Below are 15,914 nucleotides of genomic sequence, written 5' to 3'. Positions count from 1 at the left end.
ATAGATAGATAGATAGATAGATAGAAAGATAGATAGATAGATAGATAGATAGATAGATAGATAGATAGATAGAGATAAATGAGAGACATATGATAGATGATAGAGAATAGATAGGCTGATAGATGATAGATGATAGACCTACATAAAAGATAGAATGATAGATGATAGATAGATGATAGAAATAGATAAATGAGAGACAGATGATAGATGATTGATAGAGAATAGATAAGTCAATCAATGATAGATGATAGACATAGATAAAAGATAGAGAATGATAGATAGATAGATAGATAGATAGATAGATAGATAGATAGATAGATAGATGGATGATAGAAATAAATGAGACAAAGAGATAGATGATAGATGATATAGAGAATAGATAGGTTGATAGATGATAGACATAGATAGATAAAAAATATAGATAGATAAAAGATATAGATAGATAGATAGATAGATAGACAGATAGATAGATAGATATAGATAAATGAGAGACAGATGATAGATGATAAAGAATAGATAGGCTGATAGATGATAGATGATAGACCTAGATAAAAGATAGAATGATAGATGATAGATAGATGATAGAAATAGATAAATGAGAGACAGATGATAGATGATTGATAGAGAATAGATAAGTCAATCGATGATACATGATAGACATAGATAAAAGATAGAGAATGATAGATAGATAGATAGAAATAAATGAGACAAAGAGATAGATGATAGATGATATAGAGAATAGATAGGTTGATAGATGATAGACATAGATAGATAAAAGATATAGATAGATAAAAGATATAGATAGATAGATAGATAGATAGATAGATAGATAGATAGATAGATAGATAGAAAGATAAATGAGAGACAGATGGTAGATGATAGAGAATAGATAGGCTGATAGATGATAGATGATAGATGATAGATCTAGATAAAAGATAGAATGATAGATGATAGATAGATGATAGAAATAGATAAATGAGAGACAGATGATAGATGATTGATAGAGAATAGATGTCAATCAATGATAGATGATAGACATAGATAAAAGATAGAGAATGATAGACGATAGATAGATAGATAGATAGATAGATAGATAGATAGATAGATAGATAGAGATAGATAGATAGATAGATAGATAGATAGAAATAAATGAGACAAAGAGATAGATGATAGATGATATAGAGAATAGATAGGTTGATAGATGATAGACATAGATAGATAAAAGATATAGATAGATAAAAGATATAGATAGATAGATAGATAGATAGATAGATAGATAGATAGATAGATAGATAGATAGATAGATAGATAGAAATAGATAAATGAGAGACATATGATAGATGATAGAAAATAGATAGGCTGATAGATGATATACCTAGATAAAAAATAGAATGATAGATGATAGATAGATGATAGATTGATAGATGATAAATGATAGAAATAGATAAATGAGAGGCAGATGATGGATGATAAATGATAAATGTGGTTGTTTAGCCATGGAAATCCTGATCTCAGTTGTGCTCGTAAATTGATGACTATGTGTATAAAAATTGTTTCAGTTCAGAGATCCAATCGAATCTCCATTTAATTAAAACCTCTGGAACAAAGCTTCCCTCATTTCAAACAATCTGTGGATATTCATTGTGAGGTTGTGCCTTTTATGCACGATTATAAGTCTGTGTTACACTTGAAGTAGGAACGAAAGAAACTTTTGCTGGTTTAGACTTCACTGTGTCCTGATTTATTTGGAAATCAGAGGGGGTTATTTTTGTGTAAATCTCTACAGCTTTGCTTCCTAAGACTGAAATCCCACAGTATATTAAGGCATACAATGGTTTGTTTGGTCTGGTTTAGTGAGATTTTGAAGCGAGATATTTTTGTTTGCTCATGCAGCTGTGATTAAACAAGCAGTGGGTGCTGTCTGAGCCAGCAATATGCTCCAATTTTTAAAAAGAGATTTAGAAAACTGAAATCTAGAAAAACTGCTTGTGCAATAAAGCACAGCTGTTTTGGAATCTGGTTTTCCCACACTGCACAAGAGGTTTGCTTGGTTTCTTAAAAGAAGGAAAACATATTAGGAAGAAATAAGTTTTCTTACAACTGCCTAGATTAATGTTTTGTATTATCAAAACATAGTGGTTTGTTAGCAAACCCACAGAGGTCCGCATCTTACATAAAGTGAAGGTATAAACCAAGGGTAGGCAATCTTGGCTCTTTTATGACTCATGGACTTCAACTCCCAGAATTCCTGAGCCAGCCATGCTGAGGGGAAAGGGAGAGTTTCCAAGCTGAGCCATGGTGGCTCAGGAATTCTGGGAGTTGAAGTCCACAAGTCATAAAAGAGCCAAGGTTGCCTACCCCTGAAACCATTGTTCCAACACTTCAGTGACTAGGTTTGCCATTTGTCAGAAATGGTATATAGGATTTCCTACCTGAGCAGGGGGCTGGACTAGAAGACTTCCAAGGTCCCTTCCAACTCTGTAATCCTGTTATTCTGTTAAATCACATTATGGCTTACTTAGTACAGCCACGTTTCCAAGATGTGTCAATTTATGTAAATATATATATGTATATTTATTTATATTCATCCATAACTCAGTTTTCTAATCTCGGATAAAAATTGAACACAGGCCACCATCACGTTTAGTAAAATGGTTCGGGTCCTGACTTAGAAACCAGGAGATTGTGAATTCTAGTATTGTCTTAAGCATGAAAGCCATCTGGGTGACTTTGGGCCAATGACCAGCAGACAGTGAGTTCTAGTCCCACTTTAGGCATTAAAGTCATATGGGTGACTTTGGGCCAATCACCAGGAGACGGTGAGTTCTAGTCCCACCTTAGGCCCGAAAGCCGGCTGGGTGACTTTGGGCCAATCACCAGGAGACGGGGAGTTCTAACCCCACCTTAAGCACAAAAGCCAGTTGGGTGATTTAGGCCAGGGGTAGGCAACCTTGGCTCTTTTATGACTCATGAACTCATGGCTGGCTCAGGAATTCTGGGAGTTGAAGTCCACAAGTCATAAAAGAGCCAAGGTTGCCTATCCCCAATTTAGGCCAATCCTCTGTCTCAGTGCAACCCACCTCACACAGGTTGTTTTTGTGGGGAAAATAGGAAGAAGAAGGAGTATTAACCTTCTGCTGCCTTAAATTCCTTATAAAGTAATAAAGGCAGGATAAAAATCGAATAGATTAAAAATGAGTAAAATAAAATTCATTTATAATGTAGATTGGTGAGGTGTATCTGAACTCCATTGTGTGGCCACCTTTGAATTAATCCAGATTGTAACTGGCTCTTTCCCTCAAAGAAATGTCTTAATGGCAGTTAATATAAAGATCATGGCTAGATTTTTCCTCTAATTTCTACTTGATGATGATTTAGGAAGCCCAGCCGACTTGCTGTTCCAACTTAATTGATGCTACTTCGTTGGACTAGCCATTTATTAACAAGTCCTTTGACACACACTGAGAAAACATGCATCGGCAACATTTTCTCTGGAGCTTTATTAATAGAGTGGGTTTCTTTCGGATAAGTCAGTCCAGAAGTAAAAGATTTATAAAATCAAATGACAGTGACCAACGCAAGTGTGCCCCCTTCAGGTTGTTGCAAAAACAGCAGTTTTGCTCAATACGAACAAGGTTATCCAATATCCAGCTTGTGGATAGGAATCTCCATATAAATACAGATGGTTCTGGACCTAGGACCAGAATTGAGGCCAAAATTTCTTTTTAAAAAAGTTTTTAATTGGTTTTTTTCCATACATTCAGTAATATTTAATCAACAAATGTGCTGTCTGAGTTTACATTCGCTAATACATATTTAGTTCCTAATCCTTTATTCTTTCCTCTAGCCATCGATAAAATAAGTCCCAAGTTTGGTAATATTCTGTTTCTTCTTTTTCTTTCAGTCTCATAGTCAGTCTACCATCTCTGCACATTCCAGTATTTTTTTTAATTATTTCTTCATCTGGTGCTATTCCTTCATTTTTTTTTCAATATTGCGCAAATATAATTCTTGCTGCTGTTGTAACATGCAAAATCAAATGTATACTTTGTTTATCTGTCTTTTCTGGCATTATACCTAATAAAAAAAAGTTCGGGGGATACAGATGGAAGCGTTCCATAATACGATTCAAAAAGTCAAGAGGGCATCTATATGATCAAAGACCTGGCTCTTTGCAAAGGAATGAGGCTTCAGTCTTGCAGTTACGGAAGCCATCTTGACTTTTTTGGATTCTCTCTGTGGCTTCTCCTGAAAGGGGGAGAAACATGGACAGCCAAAACCATAATGCTCTGCATCACGTGGAAGGTGAGGGGTTGTTGGAACCCTCACTAGAAGAAAAGCTGTGTGCCTGCATCCCAAAGATGCTTTTTCACGAGGCAAATGGACTTTCTTGTTATTCTTTGAAGACGTGTCGCTTCTCATCCAAGAAGCTTCTTCAGCTCTGACTAGATGGTGGGGAATGGGAGGATTTATACTCCTTGCAGACAGCTGGTCATTTGCATTTTTTTAGAGCAGGGCTTTTCAACCAGTGGTACGAGTACCACCTGTGGTACATTGGCACCTGGCAGGTGGTATGTGACCATCCTAGAAAAGTGGTAGCCGGGGAGGGGAATGAGCTGAACCGGTGGCAGCACCGCACAAGCCTGAGAGAGAGATGGCTGGAGCTGCACGGCTGTCAGGGCTCAGCGGAAGCGCCAGGATCAGCGCCAGGCTCCAGCTGATCGATGCTTCTTCGGGGCTGTCAGGGCTCAGTGGAAGCGCCAGGATCAGTGCCAGGCTGCAGCTGGAGCTCAGCGCTGATCCTGGTGCTTCTGCTGAGCCCTGAAGAAGCGCCGATCAGCTGGAATGTTGCAGCATCTCCAGGGTCTTGTGATTTACATTCAGATGCTTGGCAACTGATTCATACTTATGACAGTCACAGTGTCCCAGGGTCGTGTTAAGTGACCAAAACCTGCTGCAACCACCCAGCAGACGGGGGGGGGGTAAAAACCAAACACCCCCCACCCCATCCCCGCTGCCAATCCTCAACAGAAATGCTCACAACAATGCAAACCTCGGACAGGAGGAAGAACGCTGCCGGGTGGGCAGGCAAGTGTCTTGCTCGGCTGTGGCTTGGGGGACACTTTTTTCAGTGCCATTGTAACTTCGAACAGTCACTAAGCGAACTGTTGTAAGTCGAGGACTACCTGTACTTTATCATCTTTTTCCTTTGGGGGGGGTCATCAGGTTTTTGACACCTTGCTAGGCGACTAGTGGTATTCGGATGTTACCATATTCTAAAAGTGGAACAATGGATGAAAAAGTTGAAAAGCCCTGTTTAAGAAAGTCATTGATGCCACTTGGAGGTTTATCTGTGTCCTCAGGGTCACCTGAGTGGTGCAAAAGGGTGTGTAGCCTTCTTGGAACTGTTGAAAGGACTATGTTGTAGACTGGAGATAGATAATGCTGTATGTATATATTGGGAAAGAAAACACAGCTACACAAATAGGCAAAGACTCTACGGCAGTGGTTCTCAACCTGTGGGTCGGGACCCCATTTGGGGTCGAACGACCATTTCACGGGGGTCGCCAAACAACGCAGTCCGCCATTTTTCCCCCCTTTTCCTTAGCTGTGCTACTCCCTTTTATTCTATTGGCTTTTGAAAGCCAATAGAATAGACTCTCTTGAATAGAGTCTAATTCTATTGGCTTTCAAAAGCCAATAGGAATTGTCCAGGCTGTCTCTGCCCTGCTGAGCCCGCCAAAAGTCCCATTCTGCAAACGGTGCTGCACCAGTTGAGTAGTCCTCGACTTACGACCGGTTGGGGGTCGCGGCATTAAAAAGGTTGAGAACCGCTCTACAGCTTTCATTCCCAGGGAGTGGCTGGCTTCTAACTGAACCTGCAAACCATTTTTACATGTTCTTGTCTACTTGGATAATACCATATATTAGATCCATTAGGAACAATGCCTTTTCCAAAACTAAAAATAAAAAATAAACTAGAACTCCTTTTTTTTTTTCTTGCAACCATCCGAACACTTTTACGTTTATTTTTTCCTTCCTTCCTCCCTGAAAAAGGATCCAACTGGCTTTCTATTCCATTTTTTCTCAGTTTGCCATTTGCTCTCTATCTTTCTGTTTGGAAACACAAGCGGATGTACTTTCAGATGAGTTATGATGGCTATTGTGTACTTTAATGCTTCCTGGTTCTTTGGCTTCTTGGTTTTGCCGGCGTTTAACGAGTCTCTCTTTGTTCCTTTATTCCCTCAAGGAATAAAGCTTCCCTTCTTATCCATTTTACTTTCAATTTCTGGAAAACAGTGTCAACCCCTGAGTGAAGCTGATACTTAATCATTTGTCACAGTCAACTGTTTCTTTCTTTTCTCTTCCTTGTCGCTGGCTTGTTGTCTGTTGTAAGCTGCCCAGAGAGCTTTGGCATTTTCAGCAAAGTAAATCAATCAATAAATTTCAGTCTTTTGAATTCAAAGCTGAAAACCTAGTTTGTAGGAAGGGTAGAAGCAAGTAGGAAGATTGAGGAGAAGGAGGAGAGGAGGAGAGTAAGGAATAAGAGGGAGGAAGAGGGAAGTGAGAGAAGAGGTCAGAGGTTGGATGCTGTTTGGGGGGGAAATGGGTGAGCAATTCCGAAAGTTGCGTGTATAAATTTATTTTATTCTTTATCTGAAGTGTTTTTTATGATGTAATGGAAAAATGGAAAATAAAAAAAATTTGCAATAAAAGAAAAAAAAAAGAAAAAAACCCCTTAGATGGGAGCACAGCTCAACTGAAAGCAATTTTTTTTTTCCCCAAGACATTCTTCCTTTTAGAAAGAGGACCTACATTTTAGGGCCACTCTTACCATCCTGAAGTTAATATGATTAATTCTCTCCGGTGATTTTTTTTTTTTCCCCCAAACAAAGAGGCAAACTTCAACAGAGCGAAAAACAGAGAGAACCAGGTTGCAGGAGTTTGTGCAACCCAATGAAAAGGTCGAGTAATTTGTAGTTCAGCAACTGGAAGTAATGCAGCCATTGTCTTCCCGCTTAGCCATAGCAAATTGTTCATCTGCTTCAGTTGAACAGAATGGAATAGAAAATGGAGAATAGAATAGAATAGAATAGAATAGAATAGAATAGAATAGAATAGAATAGAATAGAATAGAAAATGGAGAAGAGAAGAGAAGAGAAGAGAAGAGAAGAGAAGAGAAGAGAAGAGAAGAGAAAATGGAGAATAGAATAGAATAGAATAGAATAGAATAGAATAGAAAACGGAGAAGAGAAGAGAAGAGAAGAGAAGAGAAGAGAAGAGAAGAGAAGAGAAGAGAAAATGGAGAATAGGATAGAATAGATATTGAATATAGAATAGAATAGAATAGAATAGAATAGAATAGAATAGAATAGAATAGAATAGAATAGAATAGAAAATGGAGAAGAGAAGAGAAGAGAAGAGAAGAGAGAATAAGAAGAGAATAGAATAGAAGAAAGAATAAGGAATAGAATAGAATAGAAAATGGAGAAGAGAAGAGAAGAGAAGAGAGAGTAAGAATAGAATAGAATAAGGAATATAATAGAATAGAAAATGGAGAAGAGAAGAGAAGAGAAGAGAAGAGAAGAGAAGAGAGAGTAAAAATAGAATAGAATAGAATAGAGAATAAGGAAGAGAAGAGAAGAGAAGAGAAAATGGAGAATAGAATAGAAGAGAAAATGTAGAAAAGAAGAGAAAATGGAGAATAGAATAAAAAATGGAGAAGAGAAGAGAAGAGAAAATGGAGAATAGAATAGAAAATGGAGAAGAGAAGAGAAGAGAAGAGAAGAGAAGAGAAGACAAGAGGTATTGGATCTAGAAGAGAAGAGAAGAGAAGAGAAGAGAAGAGAAGAGAAGAGAAGAGAAGAGAAGAGAAGAGAAGAGAAGAGGTATTGGATCTAGAATAGAATAGATTCTATTGTTCAGCGAATCGTTGCAGAATCAAGTGCCCGTTAAGCGAACTCAGTCTTCCACCATGGACTTTGCTTGTTGGAACTGCTTGAGAAGATCGCCAATGGCAGTCACGTAATTCCAGGATGCTGCAACTGTCATGAATACAGGTGGTCCTTGACTTAGAACCGTTCGTTTAGTGACTGTTCAAAGTTGCAACCACAACTGAGCCCAAAATTTCTGCCGCTAAGTGCATGGTTAAATTTAAAGATGCCAATTCTTTTGTCATTGTTGCTCTCTACCACTGTCTCATGAAGATGGTCCTCGACTTACGACCACAATTGAACCCAGAATTTAGATTGTTAAGTGAGACAATTGTTTAAATGAGTTTTTCCCCATTTTACGAGCTTCCCCACCACCGTTGTTAAGTGAATCACTGCAGCTGTTAAGTTAGTAACACGGCTGTTAAGTGAATCCAGCTTCCCCATTGACTTTGTTTGTCAGAAGGTCACCAAAGGGGATCGCGTGACCCTGGGACACTGCAGCTGTCGTAAGTATGAGTCAGTTGGGAAGCGTCTGAATTTTGATCCCGTGAGCCTGGGACTGCTGCAAAAATGGTCACGTCTTTTTTTTTCCAATGACATTGTAACTTCGAACGGTCACTAAATGAAGTGTTGTAAGTCGAGGACCACCTGTCCATCCACACAACAAAGGGATAGGTCTTTAATATGCCTCAGTTAAAAAATTAAAAGAAAATTAATATTCAAGCTTGACTTCCTTCCATCCTTCCGAGATCGGTAAAATGAGGATCCAGGTTGTTGGGGACAGAATGCTGACTCTGTAAACCGCTTAGAGCGGGCTGTAAAGCACTATGAAGCGGCATATAAATCTAAGTGCTATTGGGAAGGAAGGAAGGAAGGAAGGAAGGAAGGAAGGAAGGAAGGAAGGAAGGAAGGAAGGAAGGAAGGAAGGAAGGAAGGAAGGAAGGATCAAGGGAGGGAGGGAGGGAGAGAGGAAGGATGGATCAAGGGAGGGAGGGAGGGAGGGAGGAAGGAAGGAAGGATGGATATAGGGAGGGAGGGAGGGAGGAAGGAAGGAAGGAAGGATCAAGGGAAGGAGGGAAGAAGGAAGGAAGGATGGATAGAGGGAGGGAGGGAGGAAGGAAGGAAGGATCAAGGGAAGGAGGGAAGAAGGAAGGAAGGAAGGAAGGAAGGAAGGAAGGAAGGAAGGAAGGAAGGAAGGAAGGAAGGAAGGATCAAGGGAAGGAGGGAAGAAGGAAGGAAGGAAGGATGGATAGAGGGAGGGAGGGAGGAAGGAAGGAAGGATCAAGGGAAGGAGGGAAGAAGGAAGGAAGGAAAGAAGGAAGGAAGGATGGATGGATCAAGGGAGGGAGGGAGGAAGGAAGGAAGGAAGGAAGGAAGGAAGGAAGGAAGGAAGGAGCTATGGTGGTGCAGTGGTTAGAATGCAATGCCACAGGCTACCTCACTACTCACTGCCAGCAGTTCGATCCTGACCAGCTCAAGGTTGACTCAGCCTTCCATCCTTCCAAGGTCTTTAAAATGAGGACCCAGATTGTTGGGAGCAACAGTCTGACTTTGTAAACCGCTTAGAGAGAGGGCTGTAAAAGCATTGTGAAGCGGCATATAAGTCTAAATGCTATGGCTAATATGCTTCCAGTAAAAAGGGGCAGAGCTTCAATCAACCAATTACACTCATTTTGACATCATCGACCCTCCCACCCCCCCAGGACACCCTTGAATGACCCCCCTCCGCGCACACACACACACACACACACACACACACAGAACTGCAACATTCTTCTTATTTTAATTTGGAAAATAACTCATTGCAATAGGTGTCTTACATCCACCAGCTTTACTTGGTGGATGTAAGACACCTTGTATCAGCCTAATTTCTAGGGATGGTGCATTTCAGCCACCTGCCTCTGAGCATTTTGACAGAGGAGGAAATTCTTTTCCTTTCAAATTTTCCTTTTTTTTTTTTTTTTTCAGAGTTACTGACTTTGCACCGCATGGGCTCCATGCAAGAGAGAGCGCAAGCAAGGTCTTTTTAAAAAAAAAAAAAAAACTAAGCATTGTTTTGATTTCCCAGGTGAACCTTGAAGATAAGAGAAACTCTGAAGGAGGAGTTTAAAATTTCTCCTTTCTCCGTGGTTTTAATAAATCAGGGAAGACAGCAGAACACTAATGGGAGGAGTATCTCTAAAGTAGCTGGAGAGAGAAGAAACAGAGGGAGGCCTTCATTTAAAAGGCTCTTTTCCTGGGGGGGGGGGTGGATGCTCAGACTGCATTGAGCGGCCTGAAGTAACCAGAAGCAATCATTTCAATGGATGTTCTCCATTTAAGCCAAGATTTATAATCTCTCTCTAAAGGAGGAACTTATCTAGGCAAAGCCATCGCTAAACAGATAGAAAGAAAGCTTTAAGAGATCGGCAGGGCGATTGGGAGGAAGTTTCTAAACTCCATTTCTATCAACTCAGCTGTCGGAAGAAGAAAGGTCAATGTAATCTTTTTATACTGTGGCGCTGTTTTAAAAAATAGACATTTATTTGTTCACCCAGTATGATTTATGACAGATAGGATGAATGTTCAAAGAGCTTTTCTGATCTGCTTGTGATGAAAGTGATAATAGAATTTGTTATGGCAAAGAGGCTGCTGTTCCTTCTGGCCTTGCTTAGTGCAAAAAGCAAGTTCTCCTCCTCCTCATTCTTCTCTTCTTCTTCTTCTTCTACTACTACTTATTACTTACTTCTACTTCTGCTTCTATTTCTTCTTCTTCTTTTCATTCTTCTTCTCTTCTCCTCCTCTTCTTCTCTTTCTCTCTTCCTCCTCCTCCTCCTCTTCTTCTTCTCCTTCTCCTCTTCCTCCTCTTATTCTTATTCTTATTCTACTTCTCATTATTCTTCTCATTCTTCTTTTCCTCCTTTCTCCTCTTCTCTTCCTCCTCTTCTTCTCATTCTTCTTCTCCTCCTCTTTCTTCTTCTTCTTTTCGTTCTTCTCTTCTCCTCCTCTTCTTCTCCTTCTTCTCCTCTTCCTCCTCTTCTTATTCTTCTTCTACTTCTACTTCTCATTCTTCTTCTTCTCCTTCTTCTCCTCTTCCGCCTCTTCTTCTCATTCTTCTTCTACTTCTACTTCTCATTCTTCTTCTCCTCTTCCTCCTCCTCTTCTTCTCCTTCTCTCTTCTTCCTCCTTCTTCTTCTTCTCCTCTTCCCTCTTCTTATTCTTATTCTTTTTCTACTTCTCATTATTATTATTCTCATTCTTCTCCTCCTTTCTCCTCTTCTTCTCTTCCTCCTCTTCTTCTTATTCTTCTTCTCCTCTTCCTCCTCTTCTTATTCTTATTCTACTTCTCATTCTTCTTCTCCTCCTCCCCTCCTCCTCCTCCTCCTCCTCTTCTTCTTCTTCTTCTCCTCCTCCCCCACTCCTCCTCCTCCTCTTCTCCTCTTCCTCCTCTTCCTCATCTCCTCCTCCTCTTTCTTTGTTGAAATGTGAATTGTAAAGAAGGGAGGGAGGGAGAGATGGAAGAAGGAAGGAAGGAAGGAAGGAAGGAAGGAAGGAAAGAAGGAAGGAAGGAAGGAAGACAATAGGAATGTCTTTCCACTTCAAATATAGGTAGCCCTCAACTTATAACTGCAACTGAGCCCAAAATTTACATTGCTAAGCGAGACGTGTGTTAAGTGAGTTTTGCTCTATTTTATAACTTTTCTTGCCACCGTTTCTAAGTTAGTAACACGGCTGTTAAGTGAGTCTGGCCCGTCGACTTTGCTTGTCAGGAACATGGCAAAAGCAGATCACATAATCCCAGGACTCAGCAACCGTCATAAATATGAGTCAGTTGACAAGCATCCGAATATTGATCACGTGATCAAGGAGATGGGGCAATGGTCAGGAGTGTGGAAAACGGTCATAAGTCACTATTTTTCAGTGCCATCGTAACTTTGGATGGTCACTAAATGAACTAGTGTAAATCGAGGGTAATCCGTGACCATTCTGGAGTTAGCTGGAATGTAAATGGGAATTCTGCCTTCTATGCAAAGCTGATGGCAAGCATCAGAATCGTCACCAAGTCTCACCTAGAGCAGGGGTAGGCAACCTCAGCTCTTTTATGACTGGTGGACTAACTCCCAGAATTCCTGAGCCAGCCATGCTGAGGGGAAAGGGAGAGTTTCCAAGTTGAGCCATGCTGGCTCAGGAATTCTGGGAGTTGAAGTCCACCAGTCATAAAGCAGCCGAGGCCTAGGCCAGAGGTAGGCAACCTTGGCTCTTTTATGACTCGTGGACTTCAACTCCCAGAATTCCTGAGCCAGCCATGCTGAGGGGAAAGGGAGAGTTTCCAAGCTGAGCCATGCTGGCTCAGGAATTCTGGGAGTTGAAGTCCACCAGTCATAAAAGAGCCAAAGTTGCCTACCTCTGGCCTAGGCCTAGGTTGCTTTATGACTTGTGGACTTCAACTCCCAGAATTCCTGAGCCAGCGTGGCTCAGCTTGGAAACTCTCCCTTTCCCCTCAGCATGGCTGGCTCAGGAATTCTGGGAGTTAAAGTCCACGAGTCATAAGAGAACCAAGGTTGCCTACTCCTGGTGTAAATCCTTGCTGGATCTGCTGTTTTCTTTCTCTTCCACATCTGAATGATTACTAACCCACCTTTCATCTTTTGTTTTGACAGGCAAGGATTACTTCAAAGAAAAAGTCTGCAATGAATACAACACATTTGGAGAAAGGAATTTTCGCTTCTTGTAGGTGTTTTGAAACCAGATTCTTTTCAGCTTTCGGAGTTCAGAATATTGGCGTAGCATTTTTAAATATACTGTATACTTGCTGTGCATAGAAAACTTCGGTGCCCCAAAAGATGGCATCAAAGTACAGATAGTCCTGGATTTACGACCACAACGGAGCCCAAAATTTCTGTTGCTAAGCGAGATGGTTGTTAAGTGGATTTTGCCCCATTTTACAACCTTTGTTGCCACACCTGTTAAGTGAATCACTGCAAATGCTAAGTTAGTAACTCGGTTGTTAAGTGAATCCGGGCTTCCCTCTTGGCTTTGCTTGTCAGAAGGTCACAAAAGGGGATTATCACATGACTCCAGTTGCCAAGAGTCCAAATTTTTATCACGTGCCCATGGGGATGCTGCCAAGGTTGTAACTGTGAAAAACGGTCATAAGTCACCTTTGTCACGGTTCCGACAGATGAAACTCTTCAAAAGAACTTTGAGGCATTGTTTTACCTTAAAGAATCTTTTATTCAACAAAACAAAGTATCGGCACTACATAGTTAAAGCCAAAAACTGAATTCCCCTCCCCTAGGCACAAAGTAGCAAAGCACAATTCCATCCTCCAATTAACAGTCATAAATCACATTCCCCAATTAGCTTGAAGTGCAGGCTTTCTCCCAAACTGTATCAACTCTGGGCCCAATGACCTTGAGTTCCCAGGCTGAGTTATTATTGTTATGACTAGCTGGACTCTTACCCACATTCCCCCTCCCAGCATCAACTAACTCTAAAAGCGACAGAGGAAAAACGGCTGCATTTCTATCTGTTGTCAAAGCAAGAACATCCGATGTTAGTAGCGTTGACAACCTTTTTCAGTGCCGTTGTAACTTCGAACAGTCACTAAATGAACTGTTGTAAGTCGAGGACCACCTGTATCAGCAAGAAATAAAAAATACAGGTAGTCCTCAACTTACAGCTGATCGCTTACTGACTGTTCTAAGTTACAACAGATTTCCTCAATCTGTTATGATCTGATTTCGAAGTTACAACAGCCACACACACAAACACAAATACACATATCATGGTCCTACGATCACATTTTGGGCACTTGGCAACCAGACTCCCCTTTATGGCTATTTTTGAGTTACATGACCACTATTGTCGGTGATTTTTTTTTTGCCAGTTTCCGGCATTTACTTCCTGTTTCCAGCAAAGAAACACCCATTGCGTAAAATAAATTCACTGAACTACTACATTCGGTTAACAGCTGCTGCAAAAAAAAAATGCTGCAAAATGGGGAAATCTGGTCATGTAAGTGACCCACTTAACAACTGCAATGATTTATAATCATCCTTCCATGCTCAATTACAGTCATAAGTGGAGGACTAGTTGTATAGCTAAGGGATACATAGTGTCTGCAAGATTCTAGAGCAGACATGTCAAACACAAGGCCCGGGGGGCCGGATGCAGCCCACAAAGTGGTTTCATGTGGCCAGCGAAGCCATCCTGGAAACAGTGAGGGAACGGCCCTCTGCTGCCTTGGCCCTGGCCCAGGCCACCCGGAAGCCAATGTACAATTTTGTGGTGGCCATTTATGCTGAAATGCATTCAGTCTTAGCTCCACAAGGCCGTTTGGAAACAGCGAGGAAACAGCCCCTGCTGCGTTGCCCCCGCCCCCTGGGTGCATGCTGGGGAGGGGTCACCCTTTGTGAGGAATGAAGAAATGCATCATCGCCTGGAAGTGGCCAGCAAATGGCCCTCACCTACTTCACATATCTGGCGCGAATGATGTAGAGCTGGCCATGCCCACCCAATAGGCCACACCCACACCATCCACACCTACCCTGGCCACATCCACCTGCCCCCCCTGGGGGCAACCGCAATGCAGATGCGGCCCTCAAAGAAATTGAGTTTGACACCCCTGTTCTAGAATATATGGGCTTTTCGGGCCAGGGATATCGACAAGGAAAGACTCCAAAAAGTTAAGATAGTGACTGCCTTGCAGTTAAAGCTGTGACTCTTTTTAATATGCATCTGCTCTGGGGGGAAAAAATCTCTCCATGGTGGCCCAGCTTTAGCCCCACAACTGCAACAAACAGACCTTTAAGTTCAGGTCAGTTCAGGTCAGTTTTCTTTGAAGAATAGTATAGAGCTCAAAGGGACCTTGGAGGTCTTCTAGTCCAGCCCCCTGCTCAAGCAGAAGACTCTAGTCCAGGGCTTTTCAACCAGTGGTACGGGTACCACCTGTGGTACATTAGCACCTGGCAGGTGGTATGTGACCATCCTAGAAAAGTGGTAGCGGGGGAGAGGAATGAGCTGAACCAGTGGCAGCACCGCACAAGCCTGAGCGAGAGACAGTTGGAGCTGCAGGGCTGTCAGGGCTCAGCGGAAGCGCCAGGATCAGTGCCCTTTCCAGCTGATCGGCGCTTCTTTGGGGTTGTCAGGGCTCAGCAGAAGCGCCAGTATCAGTGCCAGGCTCCAGCTAGAGCTGAGTGCTGATCCTGACACTTCTGCTGAGCCCAGAAGAAGCACCGATCAGCTGGAATGTTGCAGCATCTCCAGGGTCTTGTGATTTACATTCAGATGCTTGGCAACTGATTCATATTTATGACGGTCACAGTGTCCCAGGGTCATGTGAAGTGATCAAAACCTGCTGCAACCACCCAGCAGACGGGGGGAATAAAAACCGCACACACCCCCACCCCATCCCTGCTGCCAATCCTCAACAGAAATGCTCACAACAGTGAAAACCTCGGACAGGAGGAAGAGCGCCACCAGGCGGGCAGGCAGGTGTCTTGCTTGGCTGTGGCTTGGGGGGGCACTTTTTTCAGTGCCATTGTAACTTCGAACAGTCACTAAGCGAACTGTTGTAAGTCGAGGACTACCTGTACTTCATCACTTTTTTCCTTTTTTTGGGGGGGGGGTCATCAAGTTTTTGACACCTTGCTAGGCAACTGGTGGTACTTGAATGTTACCATATCCTAAAAGTGGTACAATGGGTGAAAAGGTTGAAAAGCCCTGCTCTAGTCTATACCATTTCAAACAAGTGGCTGTCCAGTCTCTTTTTAAAAATCCCACCGCTGACCCAAAGTAATACAGAATAACAAGAGTTGGAAGGGACCTGGGAGGTCTTCTAGTCCAACCCCCTGCTCAGACAGGAAACCCTAGACCATTTCAGACAAATCATTGGCCAATCTCTTTTTGAAAAATCTCCAGTGATGAAGCACCCACAACCTCTGAAGGCAAGCAGTTCCGCTGGTTAGTTGTTCTCACCGTTAGGAAGTTTCTCCTTAA

At 41.8% G+C, this 15,914-nt stretch overlaps 1 protein-coding gene across 1 annotated transcript in view; it reads left to right on the top strand.

The window, feature by feature from the left end:
- GC (GC vitamin D binding protein) overlaps positions 1 to 15,914 on the top strand; it is a 49,210-nt gene that overhangs the window by 11,996 nt on the left and 21,300 nt on the right. Inside the window, exon 2 of the mRNA XM_039350342.1 lies at positions 12,575 to 12,644. Within this exon, the coding sequence (XP_039206276.1) occupies positions 12,575 to 12,644 (70 nt within the window). The remainder of the gene's footprint in view (positions 1 to 12,574; positions 12,645 to 15,914) is intronic.

The sequence above is a fragment of the Crotalus tigris genome, unplaced genomic scaffold (genome assembly GCF_016545835.1).
Source record: "Crotalus tigris isolate CLP2741 ecotype Arizona unplaced genomic scaffold, ASM1654583v1 scf7180000018322.853269, whole genome shotgun sequence".
Taxonomy (NCBI): Eukaryota; Metazoa; Chordata; class Lepidosauria; order Squamata; family Viperidae; genus Crotalus; species Crotalus tigris.
This window is presented reverse-complemented; position numbering and strand designations above follow the sequence as displayed.